The sequence below is a fragment of the Mus caroli genome, chromosome 2 (assembly GCF_900094665.2).
Source record: "Mus caroli chromosome 2, CAROLI_EIJ_v1.1, whole genome shotgun sequence".
In the NCBI taxonomy this organism is placed as follows: Eukaryota; Metazoa; Chordata; class Mammalia; order Rodentia; family Muridae; genus Mus; species Mus caroli.
In genome coordinates, this window is record NC_034571.1 from 89,958,165 (window position 1) to 89,973,264 (window position 15,100).

The 15,100-nt window shown below is 36.7% G+C and overlaps 1 protein-coding gene and 1 pseudogene across 1 annotated transcript; both read left to right on the forward strand.

The window, feature by feature from the left end:
• Nucleotides 1-3,096: 3,096 nt before the first annotated feature.
• LOC110289416 (SNRPN upstream reading frame protein) lies at nt 3,097-4,405 on the forward strand. The gene has a single exon (XM_021155611.2). The coding sequence runs from the start codon at nt 3,147-3,149 to the stop codon at nt 3,360-3,362; it is 216 nt and encodes a 71-aa protein (XP_021011270.1). The 5' UTR covers nt 3,097-3,146; the 3' UTR covers nt 3,363-4,405.
• Nucleotides 3,522-4,405, forward strand: LOC110289415 (annotated as a pseudogene).
• Nucleotides 4,406-15,100: the final 10,695 nt, after the last annotated feature.

Sequence of the window (15,100 nt, forward strand, 5' to 3'; positions counted from 1 at the left end):
CCTGCAAACACAATTAAACTAATCATTTAAAAGTGATATCATCTTGGATTTAGAGTGGGTTCCAAACCCAATGACTCAAGCCCTTTCAAGAAAAATAAATAAATGAAAAAAGGGGGAGCAAGAAGACACAGGATAGAGCGATACGATAACAGAATGATGTACTTACAAACCAAAGATGTTAATTACCAGAAAGTAGGAGACATGTGAAACCTTCAGAAGAAGTCAACCCTTTGAAGCCTAGTTTTACATTAGCAGTTATGGTAGTAATTTGTAACAACATACATAGGAAGAAATATAAGATTACTATGGCTAGATTTCTTTCTTTCTTTCTTTCTTTCTTTCTTTCTTTCTTTCTTTCTTTCTGACTATGTCACCTGTAAGAGGAAACTATGAAGACTCCCTACGCTCAAAACTTGCTTCTTTCAGTGGTCTATATCTGTTCCTTCTGAGAATCTTTCTAGCTTATGTAAGTATAAATAATTCAGAAACTGCAAGGGCACCTTACAGTAGTTACTGTTACCGATGACTTACAAACATCAGTTAATGTATCATTCCAACACTCCTAAGTGTGTGAATCTCCATACACCTACCACCTCTTTGACATATTCCTGTCATCATGTCATTGAAGATTTCTACTGCATTTACTCGATAAATCAGAAATATTTCCCTTCTTCCCAGCATAAATCAAAACAAAAACAAGATCAGGCAAAAAGTGTCAAGTAATTTCTGTCCCTCATCTCTAGCTCAGTTCCTTCAAGTAACCTGGGTAGATATCTGTCATTCCTATTAGAAACGTAACTGTAATCTTGAATCTCTGTCTAGTTTGGTCAGTATTTATATCCAATCATACCTCTTCTCTACTCAACTGAACCTCACCACCAGCACTTACAATATATCACAGCCAATTTAGAATCAACTCTGTCTTGGATATTACTTCTTTTGCCCCTCCTGGAATGATAATGTCTAGCATAGTTTACAATGCCCTCAAAGTTGTTTGCTCCTTATCTGCCCCCAACCCTTGATTTCTCATGTTTGTAATGTGAGTGGCTCTCCAGAGTTTTAATTCCGGGATTAAATCCAGAACCTTGTGCATGCAAAACAAATGCTTACCACGGAGTTACATCAAACTTCCAAATGATATGCTCTTATAGGAGATTTTTTTTTCATACTCAGTCAGGCTCACCTATTTTATGATTTCCTCATAGGAGTTTTCTTAAAATCATAGAAGCTTTCAGAGACATCTGCATTTCCTTGTAGAGTGATTGGATAGTATCTGTCTCGTTCTCCATTATATGCTCATTTTGTGGTCAACTCTGAAGCCTCTCAAAACAAAATAAATGACTGTTAAGCAAATGCTGTTGAATCAATGGGCAGAACGCGTTTTCTGTATGTTAACAACCATGAACACAACGATCTATACCTTGACAATCATAAAGTTTTGATCTAAAGGGATTCTTGAAAGTTGCTACTTTTATTTCAAAAATGGCAATTGGAAACTTGATTCAGATATGCTACTGTGGTGCTGGGTTGGTTATTTGTCTGTTTTCCAGTGTCAACCTGCTTCCTGCAATGGGTGTGAAGAAAGAAACTGTGATTCTTTATGGGATGCTGCTAATTTGCAGAAAGATGCAAAACTCAGAACTTCCTGTATAATTTTAACTGAGAAATATCTTACCACTTGTGAACAGATTCGTGATAGAAGCTATTATTCAAAAACCAATTTTGTTGACCAGTTCTTTTGTTACATGCTTCTGCTACTCTCACAGATATTTGTGTTTTGAATAAGAGGAATCTTTCACTCTTAATAACTTACAGCTGGTCCATGATTCAAAACTCAGAAAAGAGGTTGCCAAGCTGTGTTGAGGAAGAGCCTCAATTTAATTCCTAAGGGCTTTGAGATTCAATGTTTTTGGAGGGTTACTAGTTTATTGAGCCAAGAATTACATTTTTTGCTGGAGGTCTAGTCCCATAGATGAAGTAAACCTAGAATTCACTTAATTATTAGTTGTATGTGAAGTTGGGTATCTCAGGAAAATAGAATACCAAATATATCTTAGGAATGTATACAGAAGAAAAATTATAATTAAGACAGACTTATAAATGAGAAAGTGATTTCTTCTGCTGGTTCTGTTAAAATGCCGTGGCAAATTGAGTCTAAGACAAAATACAGAGGTCTAGCTCTGACATTCTTCACCTATCCAGTCCAACTACTTGAACTCTCCATTTCATTCTGCTACTAATCTTCCATGGCCACAGCAATTTGAGAATTCTCTTTTCTCTTCAGAGTGTGGGGGATTTCTGACATCATGATAAATTTAAAAGTATAAATTAGATAAAAGTGTTTGTTCTTACTCCTATCATGAGATTTAGATCTAGTTAACCTTTTAACTCCCTCCAATATAATGCTTATGCATACAGTAGGGCAACTTTCAGTATTATTTTGGGGGGCTCAAAGATAATTTTATTATAAATAGAAGCACCTTGGGAATACACCATGTAAATCTCAGCTGCTGCTGTGGGAAGAGGAATGGAAAGTGGAGGGAAAAAAGAAGAATCATGTGATTGAGTTCCCATGGAGCTCCTCCAGCACGGCAGCCAGCCACAAAGTGGAAAGTGAGGCTCCAGAGGGGAAAAAAAAAAAAAGAAGCCCATGGTATCAAAAAGTTCTGGGCAGTATCCAAAAGAAAAAGACAAAGATGAAGAAAAGTGTGGGTAGACATAGTGCATCTGAAGGCAAATTCATGATACCTTGTAAGGACAGACAAATATCTTTCTCTAGGATTTCTGACTCTCCCCTGATAGAGCCATAATGAGAAAGCAGAAAAGAGACTGTGTAAGTCTATGGAAGATGCTGTCCAGTAGAAATATGAGAAGTAGCATGACCAGAAGGGTTATTTTCCTTTGGTGTGAATGGAAAGAAAAGATTGAAAATTAGTAGCCATTGCCAAAGCCTCACCTTTACAAATCCATGTCTCCAAAGATACATACTTGCTATGGTCAAAGTACCTTCATACCATATCCCTACTGCTCATGTGCTGTTTCTTCATAGATAATTATTTTTAATAAATTAAAAGACTACTAAACGCAGAGAGGAGAGGGAGCCGGAGATGCCAGACGCTTGGTTCTGAGGAGTGATTTGCAACGCAATGGAGCGAGGAAGGGATCGCTTACACTTGAGAAGAACTACTGAACAGCACGTACCAGAGATCGAGGTCCAGGTCAAACGTCGAAGGACAGCCTCACTGAGCAACCAAGAGTGTCACTTGTACCCACGACGTTCTCAGCAACAGCAAGTTCCTGTGGTGGATTTCCAGGCAGAACTAAGACAGGCATTCTTAGCTGAGACACCAAGAGGTGGTTAAAGCAGTATTGCAACTTCAAGGTGGTGGAATTCAAGGAAAACAGGACCCATCCACTGTTTGTGAAACTTTGGTCAAGCTTACTTGTTTGTTAATAGCCTGTATCGAACCTTTATTTATAGCCCTTCCCCGAGTATTAAGGATCTTGAAATTTTAGTGTTGACAACGGCTATTGTGGAACAGCAATCATGACTGTGGGTAAGAGTAGCAAGATGCTGCAGCACATTGACTATAGAATGAGATGTATCCTGCAAGATGGGAGAATCTTCATTGGCACCTTTAAGGCTTTTGACAAGCATATGAATTTAATCCTCTGTGATTGTGATGAGTTCAGGAAGATCAAGCCAAAGAATGCAAAACAGCCTGAACGTGAAGAAAAACGTTTTGGGTCTGGTCTTGCTACGTGGGGAGAACTTGGTTTCCATGACTGTGGAGGGCCCACCTCCTAAAGATACTGGCATTGCTCGTGTGCCTCTTGCTGGCGCTGCAGGTGGCCCTGGGGTTGGAAGAGCAGCTGGCAGAGGAGTACCAGCAGGTGTTCCTATTCCCCAAGCTCCTGCTGGATTAGCAGGCCCTGTCAGAGGAGTTGGAGGCCCATCCCAGCAGGTCATGACCCCACAAGGAAGAGGCACTGTTGCAGCTGCTGCTGTTGCTGCTACTGCTAGCATTGCAGGAGCCCCAACCCAATACCCGACATGACGGGGAACTCCACCTCCACCTGTAGGCAGAGCAACCCCACCTCCAGGCATTATGGCTCCTCCACCTGGTATGAGACCACCCATGGGCCCACCCATTGGGCTTCCCCCTGCTCGAGGGACACCTATAGGCATGCCTCCTCCAGGAATGAGACCCCCTCCACCAGGAATTAGAGGCCCACCTCCCCCAGGAATATGCCCACCAAGACCCTAAGATACAGTTGATAAATCTCAGCCCTTCTCTTCCCCTACAATGCTTCTTGTGAAATTGTGTACCTGCAAGCTTTTTGACCCCTCTTACTGCATTAACTATAGATAATAAATACATAGAGCAATTCAAAAAAAAAAAAACTACTAAACAATGACATACAACTGAGGGTATATCTTTACTGTATGAGGGTATGTTGGGTAACCTTGGGTTTTCTGTTTGTTTCTTCTTTTGTTTTTGCTTGTTTATTTTGGCTTTTAATTGCACTCTCTTCCTTTTGTGGCCTTGCAGGCACATTGTATTACATTGCTTCTCCACTTTATGGTCTCTTTCTAAGATGAGGATTGCAGTGGTTTGAATATGCTTGCCCAAGGGAGTGGCACTATTAGTAGGAGTGGCCTTATTAGATAGGTGTGGTCTTGTTGGAGGAAAAGTATAAATGTGGGGATGGGCTTTAAGACCATCCAACTAGCTGTCTGGAATCCAGTTTTCTCCTGTTTGCCTTCAGAACAAGGTGCAGAACTCTCAGCTTTTCTATTACCAAGGCTGCTTAGATGACTGTCTTGGTGATAATTAACTGAACCTCTATACCTGTAAGCCATCTCCAATTAATTGTCCTTTTTAAGAGTTGCCTTGGTCACAGAGCATTGTCCTTTTTAAGAGTTGCCTCGGTCACAGAGCAATGTAATCTCTAACAAAGACAGAAGTGATAAATACATGCTTTGAAGCATGTCTGTTCTAGTCCAAATTAACTAATATTTGAAAAGTCTCTCAAAGATCATAAAGACAAAAGAAAGGTCAAGATTCCATCTGTGGTTACATGATGTTCTGATATGGAAAGTTCTTGGGCACATCTTACAAGGTAAAGTTTAGTGGAATAGAAAATCAATTCTCTCTTGAATGCCACAGCTTACTCCAGAGTAAGAAACAGTCTTAAAATAGCTTAAGATAAGTTTCTTCAAACTCTAAGAGTAACAATAGCTAAATGCAATGCTGATTGTAACTGTAGTTGGAGCATACGTCAGGTCTCATGCCCATTTCTCTGGAAATCCAGAAAAAAATAGGGAAGCACTGTATAGCTCTGATTATTTTACACTTTTTTTCTTATATGATCTCTCTGTTCCACTGATTCATAATGAGAGTTTCTTCTCACCATTATCCAACTAAGTTCTTACTTGATACGTCAGAAATGTGTATTTCAAGAAATGGCAGGTTGAGTTTAAAATAAAAATTTCAGCTCAAAGTAACAGCAGTGCCTAATGTGTACCCTTCCTGCACTTAGTGGCTTTCTATGCTGTCTTTTTTTTTTTTTTTTTTTTTAATATTGCTGAGTTCCTGACATTTGTTAGACTGCCTCAGCCAGCAACTTAAGGAGGAATAAATTGAAAAGGACCTTTGTCCTTCCCTGATAACACTGTGCTCTGCTTGATTCCCATGCCTTCCAAGTATAGGTGAAAAATTTATTTATGGAGTACAGTGTGATTTGACTGAGTACAGATTTTGTGGGTGACTTTAACATAGGGAGACTTCCCTTTCTGTTGTGTATTCTCTGGAATACTGTGGTATTGTTATTGCTTACAAATTCACCTGAATACAAAACACAGAAGATTCTCTTAGAAATTTGCTAACTCTGTTTTATTTTGTTGTCTTAACTTAAATTTTATTTGTTTTTAGGCCACCTTAACAATTTAAACAATGACTATGAGGCAGATCATATGCTCTACAGCTGTATCACCGCTGAAGCTTTGATTGCACACATACGACCTCCAGTAAACATCCCAACTAACTCACTCTGGCCTCTATGCACTGGCAATTTTAATGCAATTTATTGATCTCACTACTACTTTTATTTACCACATGTGGTATCAAATTCTCAATTCTCTCAGAAATGGACTTATCTTCTACATTTTGTCCTGAAATAGCTCTCTCTTATACACATAGCTAACTCTTACATTCCAATTCTTGTCCCTCTCATTCGCCCTTGTCCATTGAAATCCAACTCTGCAGCTATCCACTTTTTATTATGAATATTAACCAGATGGAAGCATATAACCTTGTTCTCAAGTCTTTGAATTTATGGCCACAATCTTCAAAGGAGAACATTGCATTTTCTGTGAATCCAACTTGCTGTTATAGAAGTTACCACGGAGCCCAACAGTGGTGTCATGTGAGATTTTTCTACAGTTTGAAAAGGAATAAAATCTCATACCTGCATATTGATCTACCACACTAAGAAAATAAAATTATATATCTTATTTGAAAGTTTAACTGATGAAAATTTGTGAATTGCTTCATTAATATTGACCATTATGTCTTTATATTCAATAGGAAATTTAATCAATTGTTTATCTTCACTGATAATTGACTAAAGTTATTTTGTAGATTTTAATATTGTTATTTTCCTGCATATTAAAAAACAATATGCTAGTAGGAAAATTTATTTACATAAGAATAAATGTGACAAAGAATCATAAAATTCATTTCATAATAAATTCTTCAATTAAAAGATGTACTTTCATTTTTCTTCCCATTACTGTTTTCTAAAACCCAAAATAAGCAAGCAAGCAAGCAAGCAAACAAACAAAAACAGTAAGCTTAAGCAAACTATCTAAAATGTTCACTAAAAGATGAATCAAAACCCTGCATGTATTACAAAGTATGTAGCATCCTTCCCATTATAATTAATGAACTGGATATTCCCCTCTATGGACAAGTTTATGATTGAATAAAAGTTAATGTCTAAAATTAATGTTTTTTCTTTGTCATCACCATCACTTTATCTATTTCTACTGGCTACATCTATTTATAACGTAAATATGCAATAATGTGTTCTATCAAAAAAAGCCAATGTTCCATGCAGTATTTTTAAGCATTTGGCCACTCCTGGACTCTCTCTTATGACAAAATATCTGAAAGGTGTGCCCAATATTAATTTCTTCTATGTTTTCTTTCTTCTTAAACACAAATCTTGAGTGAAATAATACTTGTCACTGAGACTACCTTCTTGATATACCCAAATGTCCAGTGTTTGTCCCAGTTGACTTCCAAATAGTGTTTGGCACAATAAAAACATTTTATTCATTTTTTAATCTAACAAATATCCACGTACCTCTCTTCAGAATATTCTTGTCTTTCCTCAGATCTCCTTAAAATCAATAATTCTTGGGTCATCTACTACATAAACTCAAATCTCTTTCTCAGTCATCCAACACTGTTGCATGAGGCAGGGGTTTTACTTTACATTTCTGAGCCTCAGGAGGGATAATAAATGAGTTGTTGTTCTTCCCAAATTTCTAAGATGAAATTTGACTATAGCGGCATGAATGCACTAAGAGAGTTTGTGAAAGTTCTTACAACATCTGCACTTTAATTTTTATGTATTATTTATCTTTTCATAAACAGGACAAAAATACATATGTAATAGTGTTATTGTGACAACAACATGACTTGTTTCACCCGTCTATAAGAGCTTCATCATGTTGGTTTAGAGCAGTTGTTTTCTGAGAGTCTCTCAGGAACACATTAATGGCAGCCAGAAACATACTAAAAATGCAGACTCTACAGTGCTTTCTGACTCTACTTAGTCAGAAACCCTGGGCATAGGGCATAGGTGTCAGGCTTGTAGGAGATTCTAAGATTGGCTGATTTGGAAGTGTAAAATCCAGTACTGATGGCTCTCTGACCACACTCTGCTCTCTACAACTATTGGCTGAACAACAAGAAGTGTTAGTGAAGATAACAGGAAGTTTTACAACCTCATCTTAACTACCTAAACTGTCAATGTTTACTTAATAAGCAATCCTCATGTTAATTCTGTTTAATGTTAACAAACATTAATGAAAATTAAATGATGAAACCCAAATGAACCTTGCGATGAAAGTTATCATTTACTCAGGTTTGTAAAGTATCCACTAATTCTCTAAACATCTATACCTTGAAGGAAAGAGAGATTGATTTTTACATGTAAATGGCTTATCAATAGTGACACAAAATGCTATTTTCATTTACTTTGAAAACAGATCAATTTCAGAACCTGAGTCAACTCTAATCCTTGTCTGATGTTGAGGATAAGGGGAGATATCTTAACCATGGGGAAAAAAAGAAATTCTCTTAGTGATTTAGAAATGTCAGCTGTGGAGTCAAATCCTGGGTATGGCAGCTCCCAGGAGAGCTGAGTACAGGGAATGCTCTTCTGAGCTGGCTATCTGTTCCTTAAAAAGGGATGAATGGAATCAGGACAAGAGTCAGGTCATTTTCAATCAAACCCAGCTGCACAGCCTTTTGTAATATTGTACTAATAATAAAACTGAAAGCAATTGCACTATACAATTGCTCAGGACAGGCAGATCCAAGGAATTTTTCAAGACAAAAGGGATTCATATTTCAATAATCAACACTCCATAAGACATATTTTAGAATCTACCTTCTCTCATTTCTGAAGACTTTATTATACACACAAACACACACACACACACACACACACACACACACACAGACATACACAGACACACAGACACACAGACACACACACACACACACACAGAGTGAGTAATCTGGAAGTTTAGAGTCAATTCCAAGCTCAAATTACCTATGTATACAATGATTTGTTTGTGGGAATATGTTTGTTATTTTAAAAGGGCCTAAGAAAATTAGGATGGTGCTCTATACACCTGAATTGTTTACCTAAGTTTGATACATTACAAAAGCACACATAATAGTCAATGGTTTGTGGAAGGATCACAGGTCATGCTTTATTAAATAACTTCAAAACCGGAAGTTCTTGATTGTCAATCCTCGTGGTTGTACCAAATCCTCTTGTTGCCATAGAAAATAGTGTGTTCTAAAGACAGTGTCTCATGGCATGTGCTTCTGGTATTTTGTGTCCCCATAAAATGTACATCCAATGGAGAAAGTCATCTTTTGAGAAGAGAGAGTTTAATATAGAAGTGTTAGTGATGCATTTGAGACCTGACCTCAGGTGAATTACTGAATTTGTGGAATATGTTTCCTTCTCACAGTATGTAAATTAACTATCATGAGCATTTAAAATGACATCTAATCTCCTTGATCACAGTACTTTTTCATGTCAACCATAACTATTTTTATGATGACGATGATGGTTATTATGATGATAGTGATCAAGCTTAAATGAACTTTATTAAAAATATCTTTGCTTCCAAGGTAAGTAAAATTTCTGTACTACTCTCAACTAAAATTCCATACATTTTATCTTAAAGATTGAATACTCCATAATCCCTCAAGTTATTTTCTATGAAATGGCATAAATATTAAACATGAAAGAAATCAGGCCATGATTACAACCTCAAAGACAAAAGCACTCAAATAAGGCAAAATGTATCTAGTGATGATGGATTGATATTGCACAGATAAGCCCATAGCTTATTCACACTTGAATTCTTCCTTTGGAGAAGGTATCTGGCCTCTCTTAGATGCTAACACTGTTACAGTAATTGATACCCAACATAAGATTATACATAATAGAAACATCTTATAGCCAAAGAATTACAAAAAAAAAGCCTTAGATAGATTTACGGATATATGAAATTCCTGCTATGAATCACATGAACATCGTAACTGCCTTGAGAGATGAACCATATCTGACATTCGATGACTTGGCTTCACCTAAGGTGATTAACCTTGTACAACTAAACCTGCAGTTCAGTAACTTGAGTATCGATAGGAGTAGCTATAAAATAATTACCACTGTTATATCTCAGGTACTTAAAATTTCACAGGCTTTGTGTTGTGATTTCTTTAGTTTTGTTTGATGTGCGTGTGTGTGTGTGTGTGTGTGTGTGTGTGTGCGTGAGAGAGAGAGAGAGAGAGAGAGAGACATAGACAGAGAGACAGAGACAGAGAAACTAAGCTGCGAAAGATAAATGTTTTTAACAAAGTTTTATTCTTTCTAGAGTACTTTTAACCATCTGGTCTCTATCAGGAATATTGTCGAATGGTACAATGCATCAGGTCCGGGAAGTCAGAGAACTTGTCACCAGTTGTGCTCAACCATTTATTCCTTCAACTATTTACACCTGATGTTTTGTTTCTGTAAAAGGAAGGCATGGATAGCACCTGAATCAAGATCGTTACTAGAGTGGGATAATCTGTCTAACTTGAATTCTTACTGCTCCTCTACTTCATAAATGCTGCCTGTGTTGTTTGATTTTTATTAATTAATGATACAAGTGAGAGATATGCTTGCCCAGCTGACCTGGGACAGTATACCTTTAATAACTTACTAACGAGATTACAGGAGAAAAGGGAGAAAAATTCAGAGTAGCAGTCTGGATACGGGAGCGATTCGATGCCTGATGTCCACGTGCTCCATACTAAAGTTTTGTTTTTTGTTTTTTTTGTTTTTCACAGAAACTTTTAGACATTCTGTCATTCTAAGAATTTTTTAAATTACACTGATAGTCAAACATAAACATTTTGAATTAAAAACATTGTCATGGATCATAAGAGCATTTGGTTTTAATCTTTAAAAATCACAAAATCACAATTCTAGACAAAACCCAAAAATAACATAAGAAAACTTTTCAGCAGGTGTTTTAGAGGCAGGGTTTGCTGTATTTTCTCATTTGCTTTTATTAATTTTCAAGTGTGAAAAAATAGAACTTTTTATAATTTCCTTGAACTTACAGGAATCAAAAATACTTTAGATAATGGATCAAGTGCAAATTCTAGTCTTAACGGTTTAGTTCTTGAGCATTTCATGTAGATAAGTTTCAGATGAGTTTATAGAAAATGTAATTCAAATATTGTTAGAAGTGTAAGACTTTTCATTTAAAAGCAAATCTTGCTTGTTTTCAGTGTTCATGTTGTTAAAAAAAATCTTTTCAAAATACATAATCCACATACTACTGTCATTACTGGAAAGAAAACGAGTCTTTGCCAATGTCACTCAAACAGCCTAGCAAACCTGGAGCTTTCAAGAGACTGGGAATGTTTATTATCAGTTCTTTCATTGTTTTCTCTTTGTTTTGTTTTTTGTTTTCTCTCTCTCTGTCACACACACAGAAATACATATTCACACACACACACATTTTGAAACACACACACATACATTCTCGTACATAAACACATAAACATACTAAACACATGCACACATATACATATACACAGACAGTTACCAAAATTAAATCACTATCAGGTAAACTACTTAAATATTCCTATAACCTCTAAAGTAATAGAACCAAAAGTCTCCGAACTAAAAATGCCCAGGGCCAGATGGTTTTACTGCAGAATTCCATCAGATTTCAAAGATGAGTTAATATTCCTCAATTGTTTCCAGAAAAATAGAAACAGAAGGAACATTGCCAAATACATTATTTGAAGCCACATTTACCCTCTTACCTAAGCCATATAAAGCCTCAACAAAAAATTGTATTACAGACTAATTCACTTATGAACATTGATGTAAAAATATTCAGCATTTTGCAATCCAAGAACACATCAAAAGCATCATGTGCCATGAGCAAGTAGGCTTTATCTGCCTGGGATGCAGGGATGCTTCCAACATCATATTACATGGAGAGAAACTTAAAGTAATTCCACTAAAATAGGGACTAAGAAACGACTGCCCTCTCTCTCCCTCTTTGTTCAATATAGTTCTTGAATTTCTATATAGGGCAATAAATCAATGAAAGGGGATCAAGTGGGTACAAACTGCAAAAGAACAAGTCACAGTATCACTATTCACAGATGCTCTGGTAGTATATGTAAGTGACCCCCAAATTTTTTTCAAAGGACTCCTGCAGTGTATAAACACCTTCAGTAAATTGGCTGGATACAAAATTAACTCAAAAGCATCAGTAGCCCTCCTTCATATAAAGGAAAAATGGGCTGAGAAAGAAATTAAGGGAAAAACACATTTTATACAATATAAAATATTGTGGTATAACTCTAAACAAGCAAGAAAAAGACAGGTATGACAAGAACTTCAAGTCTGTGAAGAAAAATACTGAAGAATTTAGCAGAAGATTAAAATATATCCCATGTTTATGAATTGGTAGGATTAAAATAGTGAAAATGGCCATTTTATCCGAAAGTAATCTACAGGTCCAATGCATTTCCCATCAAAATTTCAATACAACTCCTTACAGATCTTGAAAAGGGAGTTCTCAATTTTATACGGACAAACAAAAAACCCAGTATAGCTAAAATAACCTGTACAATAAAGGACTTCTGAAGGTATCGCCATCACTGGTTTTAAGCTATACTAAATAATAATAATAATAATAATAGCCATTAGATACTGGCATAAAAACATACAGGCTGGCCAATGGAATAGAATGAAAACCCTACAAATAAACTTTTACATCTATCAACACTTGATTTTGACATACAAAAAAAAAAACCATACAATGGACAAAAAAAGAACCTTTTCAACAAATGGTGCTGCTCTAAATGGATGTCTGCATGTAGAAGAATGCAAACAAACCCATCTCTTCCACACTGCATAAAACTCAAATGCATGTGGATCAAAAAACTTAACATACAACTTAACACACTAAATCTAAGAAAGAGAAAGTGAAGATATGCCTTGAACTCTTTAGCACAGGAGACAAATTTCTGAACAGAACACCCCAAACTCAGACACTAAGATCAAAAATTAATAAATGGGACCTTATAAAACTGAAAGCCTTTTCCAAGGCAAAGTACACCATCAATAGGACAGTTGCAGATTACAGTATGGCAAAAGATCTTCACCAACCCTACATCAGACAGAGGATGAATAGCCATAAAATATATCCAATATATAAAAAGAACTCACGAAATTAGATGTCAATAAACCAAGTAACTCAACTGAAAAATATGGCATGGAGCTAAACAGAGAATTTTCAACAAAGCATCTGTAGTGGCTGTGATGTACTTAAAGAAATGTTCAATGTTCTTATTAATCAGGGAAATGGAAATCAAAATGATTTTAAGATTTATTTTTTACACCTATCAGAATGTCTAAGATCAAAATCTCAAGTGATGGCACATGCTGGCGAGGATGTGAGCAAGTGGAAGACTCCTCCACTGCTGGTGGAATGCAGAGGTGTGCAACCACTCTGGAAATCAGTTGATTCAGAATAGTTCTAACCCAGGACACAGCTATACCACTTTTGGGCATATCCTGAAAAGCTGCTCCACTCTACCAGAGGAACACTTGCTTAATTGTGGTCGTACCAGCTTTATTTGTAATAGCCATAAAATGGAAACAACCTAGTTGTCCCTCAACTGAGAGTGAATAAAGAAACTGTGCTACATCTACACAATGGAATACTATTCAGCTATTAAAAACAAAGACATCAAGAAAATTGCAAGCAAATGGATGGAATTTGATTGAGAATATCATCCTGAATTAGGAACCCAGACCCAGAAAGACATGTATGGTATGTATTCACTTATAAGTATAAAGAGCAGGATAACCATTCCACAATCCACACATCCAAAGAATCTGGGTAGTAAGGAGGGCACAGAGGATGTGTGAAGTTTACTCAGAAAAATAAACAAAATCATTATTGGAGATGGATGGAGGAAGGGAACTGTGTTGGAGAGGGGGTAAGGAGGAGAACTGAGATGGTGATTAGGTGTGGAGAGAGTGGGGACAAGAGAGGCCTGGGAGAACGGAAAATGAGGGTGGGGCATCCCTTAGACTAAGTGAGGACCAAAGACAGGGGAGGCTATGAGGAGTTTATGGGGGTGACTTTAGCTGAGATTCCTACCAGCTAGGGATATAGAAATTGAAATGGCCACCTCCATTACCCAAGCAAGACTTCTAGAGGAGGGAGGAGGACATCAGCCCACCCACAAGACATTCAACCCCAAATTTGTCCTACCTACAGATTACACAGGAATAAAGATAGAGCAGAAATTGAGGAACTAATAGACAATGACTATCCAAAATGATATTCTGCTATGCTTACAGAAGGAACCTAGTATAACTGTCCCCTGAGACACTTCATCCAGCAGCAGTGAATTCCAGTGTCTGTGGAGATGGGCACAAAGAGGAAGGAAGTGGAAGCATTTTCAATTGTGTATCTTTTCCATCTAAATCCTGAAGCAGTTTCACTTTCCGTAGCTTTACTGTGCATCAGATGTGGACTAGGAGAGGAGAGTGTTTGTGTTTATCTTGAAATCTGTTCCTAATTCCTATTCCGCCAAGAGCATAGGGATGTTTACAAACAGAGAGCCCCTTTGCATGTGTTGTTTTTAGATAAACAACAATAATCAAACCTGGTTTAGGGTAAATTAACAGTGATCATAGTAATCACAGCAGTGCGATTAGCAGTTGGTTTGTATGTTTGCCGAAAACCACAAAGGATTTTAAGTCACTAAGAAATTCACGTACCACCCCCTGGTGTGTGTGTGTGTGTGTGTGTGTGTGTGTGTGTGTGTTCATTTATTTGGGGAATTGGTTGTCTGATACAAATCTAAGGTCATAATCTGGCTTCTTAATCATAGTTATGCTTAATAAACATCCTCAAATTTTTAACTATGTAGATGAGGTAGTGTAATCAGAAACTGCCCATTTCTCTTCAAGGTCAACATAGAGTAAAACATTTGGTCAGGAATATATTTGTATTATTCCAAATATTTTATTGCAGGGAATAGGCACCATATGATTTTTTGGTTTTTTTCTTTCTTTCTGTTGTTCTGTTTGCATTTTGATTGTTTGTGATGTCTTATAATAGTTTCCTTATGTTGTAAAGGAAAGTTACTTTGATGAGAGATGAGAACTATACTTAGCTTTAATTATAAGAACAAACAGAATGTATCTAGAAATTAGGCTTGTTTAGCATTATGACTGCCTAAAAAAGATCTAA

What these genes read in the sequence shown, in the direction of transcription:
- LOC110289416 (XM_021155611.2), top strand. Translation starts at nt 3,147, where the DNA reads ATGGAGCGAGGAAGGGATCGCTTACACTTGAGAAGAACTACTGAACAG.